The sequence below is a fragment of the Puntigrus tetrazona genome, chromosome 25 (genome assembly GCF_018831695.1).
Source record: "Puntigrus tetrazona isolate hp1 chromosome 25, ASM1883169v1, whole genome shotgun sequence".
NCBI classification, from domain to species: domain Eukaryota; kingdom Metazoa; phylum Chordata; class Actinopteri; order Cypriniformes; family Cyprinidae; genus Puntigrus; species Puntigrus tetrazona.
The window spans coordinates 12,255,918-12,273,963 of record NC_056723.1 but is presented as its reverse complement, the minus strand read 5'-3'; the positions used below and the strand labels follow the sequence as shown (position 1 = coordinate 12,273,963).

Below are 18,046 nucleotides of genomic sequence, written 5' to 3'. Positions count from 1 at the left end.
GTCATCGGCTCGATGATGTTCAGTGAGAATGAGAGACCTGCCTCAGCCATCGACCACGGATACGCTTGCATTAACACAACCTGTGCTGAGACATTATGGACATTATGCTCCTCTCAGCGCAGACAAAAGACTCTGAATCAATCTGAATTTTAATAAGACCAGCGCTGGCAGCAGCGACGTCTATCATAACTCACCCTCATCGGGCGGGACGGGACAACAGCTAGTAAAATTAATCAGACGAATTAGCTAATGCTTTTACGTTAACACTTTCTTTTTTAAGTGGTTTAAAGGTCAAATATATTTACATCAAAAATAAATGTAAAAATTACTATTATATATATATATATATATATATATATATATATATATATATATATATATATATATATATATATATATATATTAGATCAAATATATTTACATATAAATATATATATAATATATATTAAATAAATTCATAAAATTACTATATATATATATATATATATATATATATATATATATATATATATATATATATATATATATATATATATATATATATTAGGTCAAATATATTTACATAAAAATAAATTAATAAAATTACTATATATATATATATATATATATATTTTTTTTTTTTTTTTTTTTTAGACTCCATAGTGTCAGAAAGACGCAGGAGAGTGTGTGAAAGGTGTGTTACCGTCAATGATTCTCTTGACTCTCCAGATGCGGAGGGTGATGATGAGGCTGATGGCATCCCAGGGGCTGCTGGGGCCGTTAGCCACCGTGGAGGCCACCATTGGGGCCAGAGAGAGTACTATCACAGCACCGTCAAACACCTAAGTAAAACAACAACAGCAACACACGGTCGTATGCCTCTCAACATACATGCATTTGCATGAAAAGTGTGTTTAACACTGTGGGGCTGTTACATACCTGGGAATGCTCTAATGTACAAACTCAACCAAAAATAAAATTCTGTCATTAATTACTGCGAAAAGTAAGACCATGTAAGACCATGGTAACCATGTTTACGTTTAAAGAGTAAACAACGTGCTGTATCCTCAACATGACATCATACAACGTGACAATGACAGAATGTTCGTTTTTTGGGTGAAAAATATGTTTCTTTTACACAACATTAGTTTTTCCATATGCGTACCTTACCCTAAAATAATCAGTAAATGCTCTTTAAAAACATATCAGGTAGACGTGACAAAAATGCGATAATTAGCATTTAATGACAGAGTGTGGCCTAAACAGCCAATCACAGTGCAGTCGGCAATGGATCCTGGCCCGCTCGGGCAGCAATGAAACGTGAGAGTGTGTCACTGCGCCAGAGAGGGACTCATCCTTCATTAAGTTTCGAGGGCTCGCCTCTTCGCTCCATTCCCCACGTACTAATGGGACCCGGGGAGCTTACCTCAACACATTTCTCTATATAATCCCAAATCCGAGCACCACAATCCTAAAGACAGTCTGGGAGAGAAAGGAGAAACACGGAAGAGAGAGAGAGAGGGCATATAAAGCGGAAAAAATCCAACAAAAGAAAGAAGAACTGGAAGCAAAAAAACACACTGATCAGATGTCTGGCGCTTCCAGCACATTGCATTCAAGGAAAACCTCTACGAAGAAAACAACAGAGCGTTTAGTAAAAAGGCAAGAGAGAGGCCTTGGGTGAAAAAAGGCAAACATTACTTTTCCGACCCACTTAACAGCAAGCGTAAATAATGAGCTTACAGGAAAAATGTGTATGTAAGGTAATTCAAAATCTAAGTGATATCGAGATGTAGCAGCGACAGAATTCACCTCCATTTGGTGTCCGAAATAACCTCCCTTGAAAACCCATTTCCGGCGAATCATTTTTTTCCCTTTCATCTCGTCTCAAACGAAGGCTCATAATTTATCAGTGACCTGCAATATGTATTCATAAACTGCATAAGCGGCCGAGATCTCATCGAAACACTCGGAAGGAGACGCTGTTTGGTGACTGCTGACTCAGGTGTGGCAGCGCTAGTCTGTTTTTTTAATCGCCCTATATATCCCTGCTCCGCACTTTGAAACATATACAGCGAAACCTTCCCGTCTCTTGAGCCTTTATCGACGAGGCTAAACGCAAAGTTGAAGGAAATAAATGCAAGGCTGCTTTAAAAAGAGCCAGAGACAAATGCAACTGGATCTGAAGAAATGGGAATCAATAGAAGTCGCGCTTGTCAGGACACACACACACACACACACACACACACACACACACACTTTGAAAGTACAGTAACAGCACTATGCGAAACTGCTTTTTCTGGGTTCAATTAAGACGCCTTACAGCATAAACATTCAGACGGGACCTTACATCAAATACTTCCAAACGCCCCGTCGTGGCACCAGTAATTTGAAACCTACTATATCGATAGTTGTAAAAGAGGCTATTTCTAGTAAGCCTGGTGGCTCTGTGTAAATCACGATTGTCCCAGACTCAGCATCTTAGCTGTTTTAGTGGCCTGTGACCTTTAAAGACGCACTTTTAATGCTGACGCGATGCTCTTTTATAGCATCGTTATCTTTCATTAACAATAGATGTTTCTCAAAAAGTACATCTCGGATAACTTTTTTGGAAGAACGATGAGAAATGTTTAACAAGGAATGTATTTAAAGGAAGCTTTTTTTCGAAATAGGCTCGTTCTCCAACTCCCAGAGTTAATAGAAGTAGAGTTTTAAGCGTTTTTGAATCCATTCAGCCGATCTCAGTGTCTGGCGATAGCACTTTTAGCATAGCTTAGCATAGATCATTGAATCCGACAGACCGGTAGCATCGCGTTTGAAAATGACCCAGTAGTTTCGATATTTTTCCTATTTAAAACGTGACTCTTCTGAATCTGAAGATGGGCGGAAAATGAAAAGCCGCAATTTTCTACTTTTATTCTGGCTAAAAACAAGATGAGGAAAAGCGTTAACACTCACCTCAGTGAAGAACACGGACAGGATGACCAGGCTGATCCCAGTGGATGATACAGCAGCGAACTGGAATGCATTATTAACTGTGGACGCAATTCAGAGAGTTTAGATTTTTCTTTTACATGTAAAAATCTGATTATAATACAGTCCAAATGTAATGAGCTAAATACCTCTCAAAATATACAGAACTCAAAGGTCTTGGGGAAAAATTCAAAAGAAGTTAATACTTTTGTTTGGCAAGGATGCATTAAAGCCCACATGAAAAAATGCTATAGTGATATATGGTATATACTATGGTGTTTTGAACTATACTATAGTAAAGATTATTATACCTTAATATTATATACAACACTTGTTAAATGAATGCTGTAGTATCACTAAATAAACTATTTTGAACTATAGTTTTTACTGCAGTACACTTGATGCACTTTTATAAAAAAATTCTATATCTAAATGCACTTTTATAAGAAAAAATATCCATTTTTATTTTTTGAACCGTAATCTCTAGCTTCCACTGACTGCCGTGTTCAAGAGTGGATGGCGTAGGATGTAGTAAGAATACGCTAGTCTCACGAAAACCAACGTCTGCAAAGGAAGAAAATTTCTTTTACTTTAGTCAGAAAATTAGTGGAAGCTACAGATTACCGTTTATAACATTTTAAATACAGTTGTGTTTTTTTAATGCATCGATTTGTTACAGGAGGCTTTATTCACTTCCACGGAGGCCCTTTTTTATTACGGATGGATGCACTTTGTTGAACTTCTTTTGGACTACTGAAAAATAATTCACTCACTGACATTATAAAGCATTTTTAAACATAACTGGATTCATCTGAAAGAATCATAGTATTAGGATGGTTTGAGGATGAGTAAATTTTCATTTGTAAAATTTAATATAAAAATATAAACAGTGTTCAAAATTCAATTTGTAGGGCAGAACTTGATTTTTATACATCATGTACACCATATAAAAAAATGTTATAACTGGCAAATCATCCACAATCAAACCAGGAACCTATTAAAAATGTGAAAAGGCTAAACCTTCATTTAATTTTTGGCTTTCGTTGAACCCAGGTAATGCTAAGCTTTTAATTTTACTACAATTTCCGCGTGCTTTACAAATCAGCTATAGGGAAATCATTATACTCTTTTAAACTGTCTACAAATCAGACACACCAAAACACGCAGAAACTTCCACCAAAATTGCTGTATATTTACTGTAGATAACAGCATTAAGCTATACTCGATCGAGCATTACAGAGACTTTTCAAGAGGAAGCCACATCGCCAAGCCGAGGACAGTTTCTGCTCAATCTCATTACGGCGGCCGCCTGGACTGAAAGCATAAGGCATTTGTGATATGATATTCCACCCATCCGCGTTCCTGCATCTGTCTATTTATCCGCTCTATTACGGTGCAAGAGATCTACTGCATTCAGTTATCACTCCCTCTCTCCACACGCCGCCAATCTCCCGCCCATATGTCTTAGTTTGCTCTGTTCACTGATCTGTCCATCAGTCCATTCATCTCCCTCAATCCCTCCTTCCATTAATCTCGGCGGCCGGTCGCTGTCCTGCACTCCTCCGCTGCTTCTATCCATCTCTCCCCCTCCATCTGTCTATCAGGACTTTGTAAAGGCCAGAAAAGACAGAGATATAGACTGACTTATGCTCTTGTCATCTCCCGGCATTTCTCTCTTTGAGTGCACACTCATCTGCACACTGAGCCGTGATTTTCTACCGTAGTATGAATGGGGATCTTGGGTCAGATTTACAGTAGGCTCTTATTAGAAATGAACATGTCAGGCAAATAGCTGCTAAGCAAATATCACTCACAATGTGTTTATTGAGAATAATCTCACACAGAGATATATAGCTGTGATAGGATTTGTATGCTGTATTAATGGGACTTTTAAGACAAATGTGTTTTTATGCAAATATAAAATGCATGTGATTTATCAGGTAGGGAAATGAGAACCCAGTTGAATGAATAAATACTTTTTAAATGACTTTCTAATTCCAGAATGACAGAATGAGTCTTTTTTTTCAGTGAATCAAAGAAAATACTGCTATGATTTGATTTGAATTGCAAACAAATGACATAAAGCTCAAGCAGGGTAGTCTAATTCCTGAATTTTTTTATTTATTCTAGTGAATCAAAACATTCAGGTGTGATCAATGTAGTCTAAATCCCAAACAAATGATTCTTTTGAATCTTTTTAATTTTAGGGAATCAAAAACATACATCTTAACTAAGCTAGTCTGAATGTCTTAGGTTGGGGAACCAGTTCATATTTAAAACCAATGGATTGAAATCAATATTTTTGAAAATATCCTGAAACTGATTCCAGAACAAAAGACAAATATATAAATATGGCTCAACCAATGCAGTCAAAAACCCAAATGAATGATTCTGAAAAGAAATGAGGCTGTTTCTGCGTGGTGAATCAGAAACATACAGCTTGAGCAGTGTAGTCTTATTTTTTTGTGAGCCGTTCCTCTTTAGTGAATCAAAACTCACATTGGAAACCAGTCTAGTCTAGACTGTATTCAACTGACCAGAGCATGTGTGCTAACAATCCTCATCTAACGGGATCTGAACCCCTTCGAATACTCACATTGTAAGAGCTTAGTATCAATGAGCAGTTCCACAGTCAGTAGGAGCACCACCAAGACGACTGGCAGGCCACCCAGGAAACAGTTGAAGCCGGCACTCAGCAAGCACACCTGCCACAGCGCTGCTCTCTCCCAGCGTGCGGCTTCAGCCAGTTAGACCTGCAGATCAAACACAGACACAGAAACAGAAAATAAAGCATTTCTTAACAGCAAAACCAAAAACACAAGACAGGTTTAATAACTACACACTAAGAGTCATTGGCTAAGCATTAGTAAATACTCAATTCATCCTTTATATACCATTGTTCCAACTAGATACTTCTATTTGTACAGAAAGCTTATGTCTACTTTGACAATCAAGTTAACTTCTACTGTTCTTAAATTATGTTAATAATAACTACAATAACCAACCTAAACTACTGAAATGAGAGATTTATTTAATATTATCATGAAAATAGGTTTTAAGTGTCTGTCAGTTTGTTCTTTACATATAAGCTACTGCATGACTTCATATGGACTACTTTATTGGCGCCTTCATTTTTGGAGCTCATCAACCCAGGTCCCACTCACTTTCCTTTTATGTAAAGGAGCTGGCCAAAATTTACTTGATTAGCTGCAATTGCTTACAGCCTTCAGTTTAATTGTGTTTTTCAAATTTTGTCAGGCAGTAAACCTTTCATTGGAGGCTTATGTGAGTGTGACTTGCTTTGATTAATCACATTTTCTTACTATCTCTGTCTCCCTCTCTCTTTCTCTCACTCCTCTAAAAGCAGATTAATTGAATTGGCCAGTTGATGGGTCTTATTCCCTCCTGCATTACCGGGCCTACTGAGCCGATCTCAGACCTGGGGGCATGACCTCGGACATCAACTCATCAATTTATCATTAAAAACAACATCAATGTGCTCTTTTCATTTAATAATAAACAAAGAATATTTGATATAGCACACTACTCCAACTAGGGGCGCAGTATGCATTACAGATACTGCGCACAGTATGTAGGTTACTTAATTTTCCTGAAGTTCAATATACAAGGCATAAATACTATCTCATTTACCTCCAAGGGAATTATTCTGCTGTATATATGTAAATAGTTTATATGTAGCCTGCAAAAAATGGCCATGCCACCAACAGGTAGAGCATTTCTTGTTGCATGCTGCCTGCAAACTATTTCACATATATTAAAAAAATAATTAAGAAAAAACTAATCAGAGCTGAGCATTTTCAGGAGAGCGTCTGCTGATTTTCGCTGGCTAAAAACACTGCCTACTGACCTATCAAATAAAATAAAGCCAAAAAATAAATAAACAGTAGGCAGTATGAAGGTATGTTAGTATTGTAGAAGTATGTTAGTATTCCATTCCAAACTTTGCCCAGGTTTTCTCTGTTACAGAGCCAAAACCGGAATCCGGAATCCATTACAATTCCACACTATTCTGGCACCATGCTGGCACCAAGTATGCTCTCTTTTATCTCTTTTTCTTGCTGAAGTGTTGGAACTCAGGCATTTGCGCACTATTTTCCAGACTGAGCTCCAAGCCCGTGCTGTGCATCCTGGGCTCCTTCTCTTGGGAAGCGGATTCTGATCTTGGCAGCATGGGAAAGACTGATCAGTGTGGCCAGACTGACCTCATCCTGTGGCTCTCTGAGCTGCATCCATGAACACACATAAACACACGTACAAACACGCTTGCACACACCATCTGGAGAGTACAGACTCCACTTATCAAACGCAGCCAAAAAGATGATTGCTTAACAGCATGGCCGTGCCTTCATTTGATCAGATGGACTATATATACACGCTTTGGGCTTCGCCCTTGTGCAGTTCGAGCAGGAAGGGCAGATCAGACATGGAATCTGTGTGCTTGGCTGAGCACTGGTGTCTAATAATACCACCTTAGCAATCCGTAACTGTACGCCCTCCTAAAATCGCAAACTCCAAGTCCCCTGATGCCTCCACAACACTGAGCTCTGATCAGCACTTACTGCAATTCATTATAATTTGATTCAAATCTCATGTTGACATTACATTTGTGCAGTCTGACCCTTTGCACAAACATACATTGCATTCACTATTTTACACATACTACATTCAAGTTTACAGTAATTAAGTACAATAACAATTTTGTTGATTAAAAGTTCCTTTTTAGTTAGTCAAACTCATCATAATTTATTGCCAACCTCTTCAGAAGTGTCTATGCAGTTGCTAAATTGTTAAGCCATTGCTAAGGTGTTGCTAAGGTAAACTGGGAGGCTGTTAGTGGCTGCAAAGGCTAAGCAGTTTCTAAGGTTTTCTAGTTGATGTGACTTACAAAAGAATAACCTCACAAATAAATGGCTGGCTGCTAGAGTGTTTTGGATGGTTGCCAAAGGTGTTTAGCTAAACGAAAGGCTAGTTTGTTCTGGGTTGTTGTTAGGTGTTCAGGAAGGGACAGGCAAATTTAGAGTGTCCTAAAGTTGGTATGTGTTTTATTATGTGCTAGTTATTCTGAGGGCCTACCAAGGCATGCTTGACGAGTAGTTTTTTAATCATATAACAGTTTTTATCCAGTTTTAATGTAGTTTTTATTTTTTGGTTACTTGTGCATTGTTAGGATGTTCTGTATGGTGGTGTATGTTGTTCTGGGTTTTTACTAGGGTGTTCACATTGGTTTCCAGGGCTTGGCTCTTATAAGGTGCAATGAGCAATTGCTTAGGGGTTGGTGTGTGTTTGAGTGTTACTACCATATTCTAGGCATAACAAAATGTTTGTTTGGTGTTTTACATTTATATTTAGTCATTTTACAGAAGCAGTGCTATGGTTGTTGTAGATGGTTGCCAAAGTGTTGCTATGTGGCTGCTATGGTGTTCAGTATGGTTGCCAAGGTGTTGCTAGGTGGCTGCTAAGGTGTTCTGTATGTTTGCCAAGGTGTTGATAGGTGGCTGCTAGGGTGTTCTGTATAGTAGGAAATGCATTGCTAGGTTGCTGCTAGAGTGTTCTGGATGGTTGCCAAGGTGTTGCTAGGTGGCTGCTTGGGAGTTCTGGATGGCATTGCTGAATGGTTGCCAAGGTGTTTTGCTAAGTGGATGCTAAGGAGTTCTGGATAGTTGGCAAGGGCATTGCTAAGTGATTCTAAGGTGTATTGTGCATTGGTGGTCACTAAGGGGTTGATATTTACTACGGTGTGGCTAGGGTATTGTGGTTTTTAGGACATGACTAGCTGTTTGCTAGGTTGTTTACATTTATATGTAGCCATTTTTAAAGTATATCAAAAGCATATAGCTGGTCGCATAGCTCTGCTATGATATTCTGGATAGTTGCAAGAGCATTGCTACAGTTGCTATGTTGCTGCAAGAGTGTTTGAGATCAGTCATCAACTTTTTGTCCTTCCTTCCATATAAAGAAAACCTGAGCCCTCTAGTGCTGTAGCCCGGTGGAGACTGATGCTGATTTGCCATCTCACATTTGTTGTTCTTGCATCTATTGCATTGTAAAAATATGAATGTTTAGAGACCACATATTTAAAAAAATTCATTTGATCATTGACCAATTGTTTGAGCATTTTTAAATACTAGGGGTTCATCGAAATCGACATTTATGTGACAAAATTTGAGATCGACTAATCACTGATGACAATATAAATGAATGAATAAGCTTTGAGCTGAGGCTCGAACAGCTTATGCATGTGAATTACAAAGCAGCAGTGCAGTAGATCAGAACGGCAATTATCTTACCTGTGCAATAAGTTTTAAAACATGCATCCAGATGCATTTATTTGCCATTTAACATTTAAACGTAGTGTAAATGTGGACTTCACAGATTTCTGTTGCTGTTGCACCCTCTATAGGCTGAGGATTAGCCAAAATCAAGCTAAAAACATTAATGTCAGACAATTAAAGACTTATTGATCATAGGTAACCACAATTTTTACATTTTGTTGTGACCTGTAGATATGGCCCAGGTCTCTCCTTCAGTGTAAGTGCATGTGTTTTGTAGCTTAGATGGGTGTCTCTCCAAAATCTAATTCAACAATCCAACAAGCCTAGTGACAGAAGGAGAGCGATTATTTGGGATTATAGGTAATAAATAATGAGGACTAGACAGATGCACATATGAAGGTCTTTCTGCTTGCAGAATTAGACAGTAAAACATAGCACACTGACTGATTTATTGAGAGTGCTAACACCAACATTCATAAATTGCGTCTTTCTGGAGAAAAAAAAGTGCCGTGAGCAGACTTTCCACATATTTAGGAGTAACACTTTAAAATGAGGTGTGTTTGAAATAGCATGTAGGAGGTATGGATGGAATATTAAGTGCATCTGAAATCGCATACACTGTAGTTTTTGATTAATAATGATCCTTGTATTTTCCACCTGCTATATTGTAGTGAAGTAGGCATATTTAAATACAGGGGCTATATCCCAAAATGCTTCAAACTGACCTTCTATTTCTAAAAGTGATCAGCCTCCTTATGCTTTCTATCGGAATAGCTGAACATTTGTATCATTGTGCAGTGAAATAAAGTATGGTATTGCAGTTCTGGCTGTAGCTGCATTAGTCTGGAAGGGCAGTATAAACAAAGTGCGAGACCTCCGGGACCAGGAGCTGTGGTGAAACATGCCGATGGCTTGAGGTTGTTATTTTATGCTGAGCGAGCAGCAGCTAGTCAAACTCAAACCCCAACCCGTGACCTGTATTACAGTAATGGATGAACGAGTCTGAGGTGGGAAAGTTCAGCCTAAACTTCAGCACAAAAAGTCGCTGCGTAAGGACACTTGGCTGTCTCCAGTTCCAGAGAGGAGCTATAGAGGGTCATTGGATCTCTTTCACCTTCCCTCCACCGAATCCTGCCAAGGTCACAGTGGAGCCTGATCCTGGGTCATATGAGTATGGCTCAGACCGCTGTCTGTCAAACTAGAGGTGAGAGCTAAATGATCAGCCACGTGTAGGTAAGTCAAAAACTAGTGACATTTTGGCAACTGGAAATTTTGGTTTGGGCTAAAATATCGAGAGGTAGCTCCTGGGCCGCTGTTGACCAAATAGGTATCTTAAGCAGATTTTTATTGTTGTGCCCCCTCCCTCAACTATTATAACAGTAAAAAAAACTACAATAGGTTAAAGTTGAACATTTTAATTAAATTGTATTATTTAATTAGAATACTATTATAAATACATGTGGCTATGATTTTGTTAATACAGTTGACTGGTTGGTTTCATTGTGTCAAGCAGAAAAAAAAAAATTGTACTGTTTTTAATTGTTAACATTTTTATAAGGGTTGTGAACTCCACGTTTTTGTTGAAGAAATGTAGAATTTTTAAGCGCTAAAGGTTTTGTGGATATTAGAATTAAATGTTTGGTCAATATTAAACAAGGATTTGATTTATTTGATCCTCCTGTAAGTGTAACAACAACAATTATCGCGTCTTTGGTACCCTTTGAAGGCATTTTTAATGATGTACACAATTTACAGAAAATGTTTATTTTGTATTACATTATGTATTTTAGCAGTGTTATTCAATGAAAATGTGATTATTACCTTATTTTTTATATAATGTATTTTAAGTCATGACAACTAACATATTAATGCAGATTGGTGCCTATTAAAGACACATAAATAAAAAGTCAAATGTAATAACATGAGTCCATGACTCAAGCTGCATTTTACAAGTTGAGCTAAAATCCTGTCATCATTTACGCTCAAGTTGTTTCAGTGCCGTATAAGTTTATCCATTCTGTTAAATACAAAAGAAGATATAAAAAAGAGAAAAAGAAAAATAGTTGATGGTCTTTGACTCCTATAATATATTTTTTTTTTTTTACAATGGGACTATCAACTGTCTGGTTACCCCAAAATAACTTTTTTTAAAAAATGAATCAGAAACTCAAAAAGTTTGCAACCAACTGTGATTGAGCAAACGGTGACAGAGTTTATATTTTTCAGTGAACTATCCCTTTAAGACACTTTGATTTACTGGGTGCTGGAGGACAATGCTCAAACGTTAATGAAGAGTGAAGTAGTTCTGTCTCGTGTCCATGCCGATATACTTTCACTTTTTGACGTTGGTCTTTAACTCTCAACCTGGCATGCCTGACCGAGATTTAAAGAAAACAAATATTTTCAAATATTCAGTAACAAACGATAATGTACGCACATATACATTCCCAAACGTGAAATGCTAATTTGCACTTTAGCTAACCCCACGCTCATGCACCGTACAGTGGAAGTGCGTGTGCTGAAGTGGACAGCTTTATAGAGACATCAGTATCAGCACTACGTGAGACGCAGGAGAGACAGATTGAACCGCAGCAAACAGCCGACCGGAGAGAGCTGAATTACACCATGAAACTGATCGATCGTGAACTGGAGAAATGTGCTGCCGTACATGCCTCTCGGTCAAAAACTGATTCTCTCGCTCCCAATCTTGCTCCAAGAGAAAATGTAACGGGAAAGAATACTTTGAAGCTTTATTCTAAACTCTAGAGGTGCCTTTGTGTCTGTAAACTGACTTTGCCATCCTATCCAAAACAGAATTTAACATGACCTTTAATGCAGTATGTTTTTGAATTCCTTGTTTTATTGTTGTGATTATTAAAGCATTTTAAATAACCTCTTTGTACGAAATGTGTTATGGAAATAAACTTGCCTTGCTCTAAGTGAATGAAAACATCCTGCAAAGTTTTCAATCTCAAAGTGCACCGTGTAGAAAGTTACTGTCTCTCAAAAGAAAGAGTTGACTCTGAATGACTGAAACGAGTCCCAAACCGTTTCTTGTTGATGTCAATATAAAACATTAGCATATTGCCCGCCCACTTGTTGGGGTTTTTGCATTGGTCCGAAAAAAAAAAAAAAAAAGTAAATTCATTCTCTGCCACTAGGTGCCTCTTTTGGAGCAGTAAAAATAATCACCACAGATTAGCTTCAGGCAAAGGGACGGTTTGGGAAAATGAATCACTGAGCGAATCGTTTAGGAATCGTTCAACAAGTAAGGTAAACATAAATGTATATTATAAGACCTTGCCAAAAGACGTGAATTTAACCCCCCAGAATGCAATTTTTTACTAGTGGGACCTCCTCAAAACGCCACTGAGCTAGTTTTAAGTAGCAAGTGGATAGGTTGTGTTGTGAAAACCTGGCAATCCTGGTCATAAGCACATGTAACACTACATAATATTCTAAAAAGTGCAAAAAAATAATTAAAATAAATTATTGCAGTTTTATTAGATGGTACTACTTTTATCAATATTTTCTGGTATTAAAAGAGAGCACACACACACACACATATTATATATATATATATATATATATATATATATATATATATATATATATATATATATATATATATATATATATATTTCTTTTTTAATATATACAATAAATATTTTTCATTTATTTAGCAATTTTATAACAAATAAAAATTTCCCTTTAATAACATTATTAAATGTACTCTTAACATTTTGGAATATCCATCTTAAAATAAATATTTTCGAAATAAAAATAAAATTTAAATTTTTTAATATTAATTTGTTTCTATGATTTTTTTTTACAAAATTATACTATTTAAAAAATATTTAAATATAGTTTAAATATTTGAATATATGTATTAGTAATCAGCTATATGTTTATACACTAAATATATATATATATATATATATATATATATATATATATATATATATATATATATATATATATAGTATTTATATGAATATAAATAAATACATGTAAATAAACCTAAATATTTTCTAAATGTATGCTGTATGTGTGTGTATTTATATATACATAATAACACACAGTACACATACAGATAATATGTAAAGGAACATTTTGGGATCGATTAATAGTTTGACAGCATATATACCTCAATTTCTTTCACTATTTCATGTGAACATTTTGTCAGAAATTGTTGCAATGATTCTGAAATGATTCAGATGAAATAAATAAAATAAATCGAAGAGAATCCATATATAAACTCATGCAGCATAATTACCCGTGACTTACAAATCACTGAAAACACAAGAAAGGCGGCAGATGGACACGGCGGCTTCGCTAGAAGCCGAACACGGCCAGCGAGTCTCCAACACCAAGAGGTTGAGGAGGCATCAAGTCGGTCTCTGAGGAAATCACTTTTAGAAAAAGCAATCAAGGAGCACAAAGCTGTACCACAAGCGCCTTCAAGCCTCCACATAAATCACCCTCACTTGCGGTAGCATTAACGGCGTCGCGTTACCAGCCTCAGTAAACTTCAGCGAGGGTCTTGGCTTTTAGAGAACAACTAAAGGGCAAACAAAAACAAAGGGCGAAGCCGCAAATCTTCACCAGAACCAATCAGTGTTTTGACAGATATCTCAATTGCATGTCACTCTCAAAAACCCCATCACATTAGTAATCCAACCCAAAGTAGCAGGAAAGCCATTACTGCTGATTCTAGAAATCATTATTGGCATGAGCCGGTGAAAAATAGATCCGAGTCTGCCCGCCACGGCTTGATCCGAGCCATTATGTTCCTTGATAGGCATAATTTTTAAAAAGGAAACTTATAGCCTTCACAAAAAAAATAAATAAATAAATATACGGCATAACATAATAATCGCACAGCAGGCATAAGATATTTCCAAGAGCAATAATCACTATCTATTAAGTGCAGCCAAGGCTTTTAACCTGCTCTTTGGGTTCTGATAATGGTGTGGTTATATGGTTTCATCATACAGCACGGCTGATTCACACTCGCTGCCGCAGAAATGGAAAGAAAATTATAAGCTGAAATTTGTTTTGGCACGGAAGCCAGCATCAGAAGAAAAAATGCTTAATTTGTTTTAATTTTATCAACCACATCTAGGATATTTTTCTCACAATGTCTTGTAATGTAATTCTGCCGTCAAATCTCAGTATATGTACTGTATATATTTATATATGTGGCTATCTCTTCATTTTATCTCAGAATGTGACTTTAAATCTCGAAACCTAGTTTCTTGTATTTGTGTTTTTTATTTGTAAGAATGTGGCTTTGGATCTTACAGCTCTGACTACAGCTTACAGATTAGACGGTTTCTTTATATTTTAGAACAAGACTTTAAATATTAAAATATTGCATTCATTTCTATAATAAAAATTGTAGCTGTAGCTTTATATCTCAAACAATGACTTTACCCAAAGATGAAAATCACTCCATGATTTACTCATTTTTGGGCTTCAAATTCCCACCCCCAAGAAGAGCCAGGACATTTATATCAATAACAATATACCACAGGTTTTATTTGTCTGAAAGAACAAAGTCATACACGCCTTAGACGGCTTGAGTGTGTTGTGTTTTTGTTGTTGGCTGAACTAACTCTAATATTAACTCTAAAATTTCACGATTCTGACTAAATCTGAAGAATGTGACTTCATTTCTTGTATTCGTGGCTTTTTATCTCCGAACGTGAAAAACAAATCTCACTAAAAGCTCAAAATGCGACTATAATCTAACAATGATCTAATCTAACAGTAATCGAACTGCAACTTCATATTAGGACATGACTTAAACTCTCACAACTGTGGATTTATTATTTTTATAGTTGTAGTTGTATTTCTCAGAATATCACTATATCCCTACATAAGATTCTGGCTTTAAAAATCACAATTACTTCTATATTTCTCTTTGTGACTTAATTTCTTAGCATTGTGCCTTTATATCTCAGAAAGTGACAGTTGTGTAACAATTGTGATATAACTTGTAAACTTGTTTTTAAATGCAACCTAATATCTCACAGTTGTGACTATATCTCATAGTGCAACGTCTCAAAAGTGAGATAAACCAAGAGCTGAAAGGTTGCATACGTAACTCATCGTAACTCACTCATCATTTTTAGTATAAGGTATAAATTATGTATATGCACAATTTATCCCCACAATACGAACGTCAAGGGACAAGTTAGACATTGAAAGTTTAATATTTATGGTTAGGGTGTAGTGATTCCTGTCCTGAAGTATGAGCAATAGCAAATAAATCTTCTGAACTCCTAGTACAGCTCCAAACTCCAAGGTCGTCAAGCTACTCCAAATAATCCTAAAATGCCCAATTAAGAAGCCTCAAATGAATAATAACGCATTATAATTCTTTCTGAGCCGTCTTTTGAGAATTGTCCGCTTTTATTTGCAGGTTCTGGGTCAAAAACAAACAGGACAGACTGATTTCCAGCGACCGCTGCGAATGTCAAAAGTCGCATGCTGATCTGCGTATCTCTTACAGTCACTGCTTTTAAATGTAGCAGTAAAGAGAGCGGCTGGCCTCAGATCAGCAGGAAAGAGCGTGCTCCACCGACAATGTCAGGCAAAGAGCAAGCAAGCAAAAGCTAAAAACAATTGTCACAGCCAGCAGACGAACCTCAGCACTTCAGGAAAGGGATAGAGAAGATAAAATACAAAAACAACAACAAAGCTAAGCATAAAATATTTGCTGAATCTCTGAGAGGCTCTTCATTTGAACCGCGCACCATTAATCTCATAAAAGTTATAAAGGATGTCACACTTCGGCACAAGTTTATTTGAATACTGTTTCAGTCTTTAAATCGTAACTTGCGATCTTAAAAATATCATTATATAAAAAACCATAATACGGCACTTTACAGGTAAAATGTACATAATGCATTCATTCTAAAATAAACAGCCAAGGGGCAAAATAATGATAAAAAATCATTAGGTAATATTACATTATTACAAAAAAAGTAATTAATTAACTTTGAAAAAGACAAGGGCAAAAAAAAAAAATAGACATGAATTTATAACAAGATTTTAGATAATTGACTTAAATTGTGAGTCAACAAAAAGTACAACAAAAAAAAAAAAAATACAGAATACAGCAAATTTTATAAAAAGTTAGCCAATCATGCATTTTTTTCACATTTTTTTTGTTTAAAAATGCTCAATACACTGGGGTGAGTTAATTAATTCAAAAAAGACTAAACAGAGCAAATGAGCGTGGCGGTATTCCAAAACAGCACAGATGAGAGGGGACATTTCTGTGGCTGATTTACTAACAACACCAAATATGACGCAAACGCGCAAATTACAGCAGTCTCAAAGAGAGCAATAAAGAATAAGCCACGGCGTTCTTTAAAAATGAATGACTCACTAGACGTTTTAAATCATGGAGAAAATACCAGCGACAAACATTAGTAAAATCTGTGATTTTTAAAACTCTCCTCCCATAACTTCTGCGTCTGAAAGGTGAACTCCTACAAATTGATTTTTCAATAAAGTCAGGCAAACTGTCCCCAGTACACCGCAATAGGAAATCATAAATAGTCGCCAAATGTTTTTTCGTATTACCCATTTTTTCCTCACTCAAGTATCTTTTGTTATGGAAAAAAACATAGAAGAAAGCATGAATATTTTGGGCAGTCGATGAGAACACCGCCCTTCTGTTCCGGTCAGGAAGCCCTAATGCCAGCACATGCTAATAATAGCCCACACATTGGATGTCTTGCCCCTGCACTGAGACTGCCAGCTCTGCAAATGCCCCCTGAAGTTCACAACTACAACCATCCGCCCACGTGCAGCCCACCAGAGAGTGTGCTAGACTACATCCGCTGCGGTGTTTGTTACCATCAAACAGTCTGTTTTGATTAAAAGAATCGTGTAGATCAAGACGAGGTGTGAGACGTCCTAAGGTCGGTTTGATTTTATTATAAAACGAGTACTTTTATTTGGCAGGGATGCATTAAATTAAACAAAAGTTTCGGGCATTTTTCCCACAATAAATTGTTAATTTTTTTGCTTGTAGTTAGCGAGGTAGTTGTTAAGTTTGGGTAGGACAAGGGATGCAGAATAAGGTCATGTAAAATGAGGCATTAATATGTGCTTAATTAACACTAATAAATAGCTAATATTCTACTAATATGCATGCTAATAAGCAACTAATAGGTGTAACCGTAAATTAAAGTGTTACCAATATTTCCATTACAAATAAATGGTGTACTTTCTCATCATTAAATGAAAAATAAGACAAACGAGAATAAAACAGCACAACTGTTTTCAACATTATTAATGATAATAAGAAATGCTTCTTGAGTAGCAAATCGGTAAATCACATATTCGAACAGAAAACTATGTCAGCTAGCAGCCATTAGAGTATTAGCAGACTGTCTGCTTAATAATGTAACCCTTTATTTTGACGGGTTCACAACATGTAACATACTGACTGTGAGAAACTTTGCAAGTATATTTCAACTTATTCTACTACACCTAAAACTCCCCTAAGAGTCTACTCTGAGAGTTAGTAGACATGTAGGTGCAAATTACCGAAAAAAGGTTGACATGTAGTTACAAAGCTACTTATAGTTAGTAGAACGCCTGAAGCGGCAATTTTGTAAATAGTAAAACTATATATATTTTGTGCAATGGTACTATTTCTACTGTATTTGTGCTCAAGTAAATGCAGCCTCGGTGAGCATAAGAGAGTAAACTGCAAGTTTTAAAGCCTGCCCATTAAAATCAAACCATTTTATATCTTATTCAATAAGCCAATTAGAGTC

The 18,046-nt window shown here is 36.5% G+C and overlaps 1 protein-coding gene and 1 long non-coding RNA gene across 2 annotated transcripts in view; one reads left to right on the top strand and one right to left on the bottom strand.

Annotated features, from left to right (window-relative positions):
• Nucleotides 1-146, top strand: part of LOC122331283 (cadherin EGF LAG seven-pass G-type receptor 1-like) — a 15,727-nt gene extending 15,581 nt beyond the window's left edge. Inside the window, exon 10 of the mRNA XM_043228854.1 lies at nucleotides 118-146. Within this exon, the coding sequence (XP_043084789.1) occupies nucleotides 118-146 (29 nt within the window). The remainder of the gene's footprint in view (nucleotides 1-117) is intronic.
• Nucleotides 147-5,686: 5,540 nt separating this feature from the next.
• The window catches only part of LOC122331227, a 34,946-nt gene continuing 22,586 nt past the window's right edge, over nucleotides 5,687-18,046 (bottom strand). Inside the window, exon 4 of the long non-coding RNA XR_006248144.1 lies at nucleotides 5,687-5,705. This is a non-coding gene — a long non-coding RNA (uncharacterized LOC122331227). The remainder of the gene's footprint in view (nucleotides 5,706-18,046) is intronic.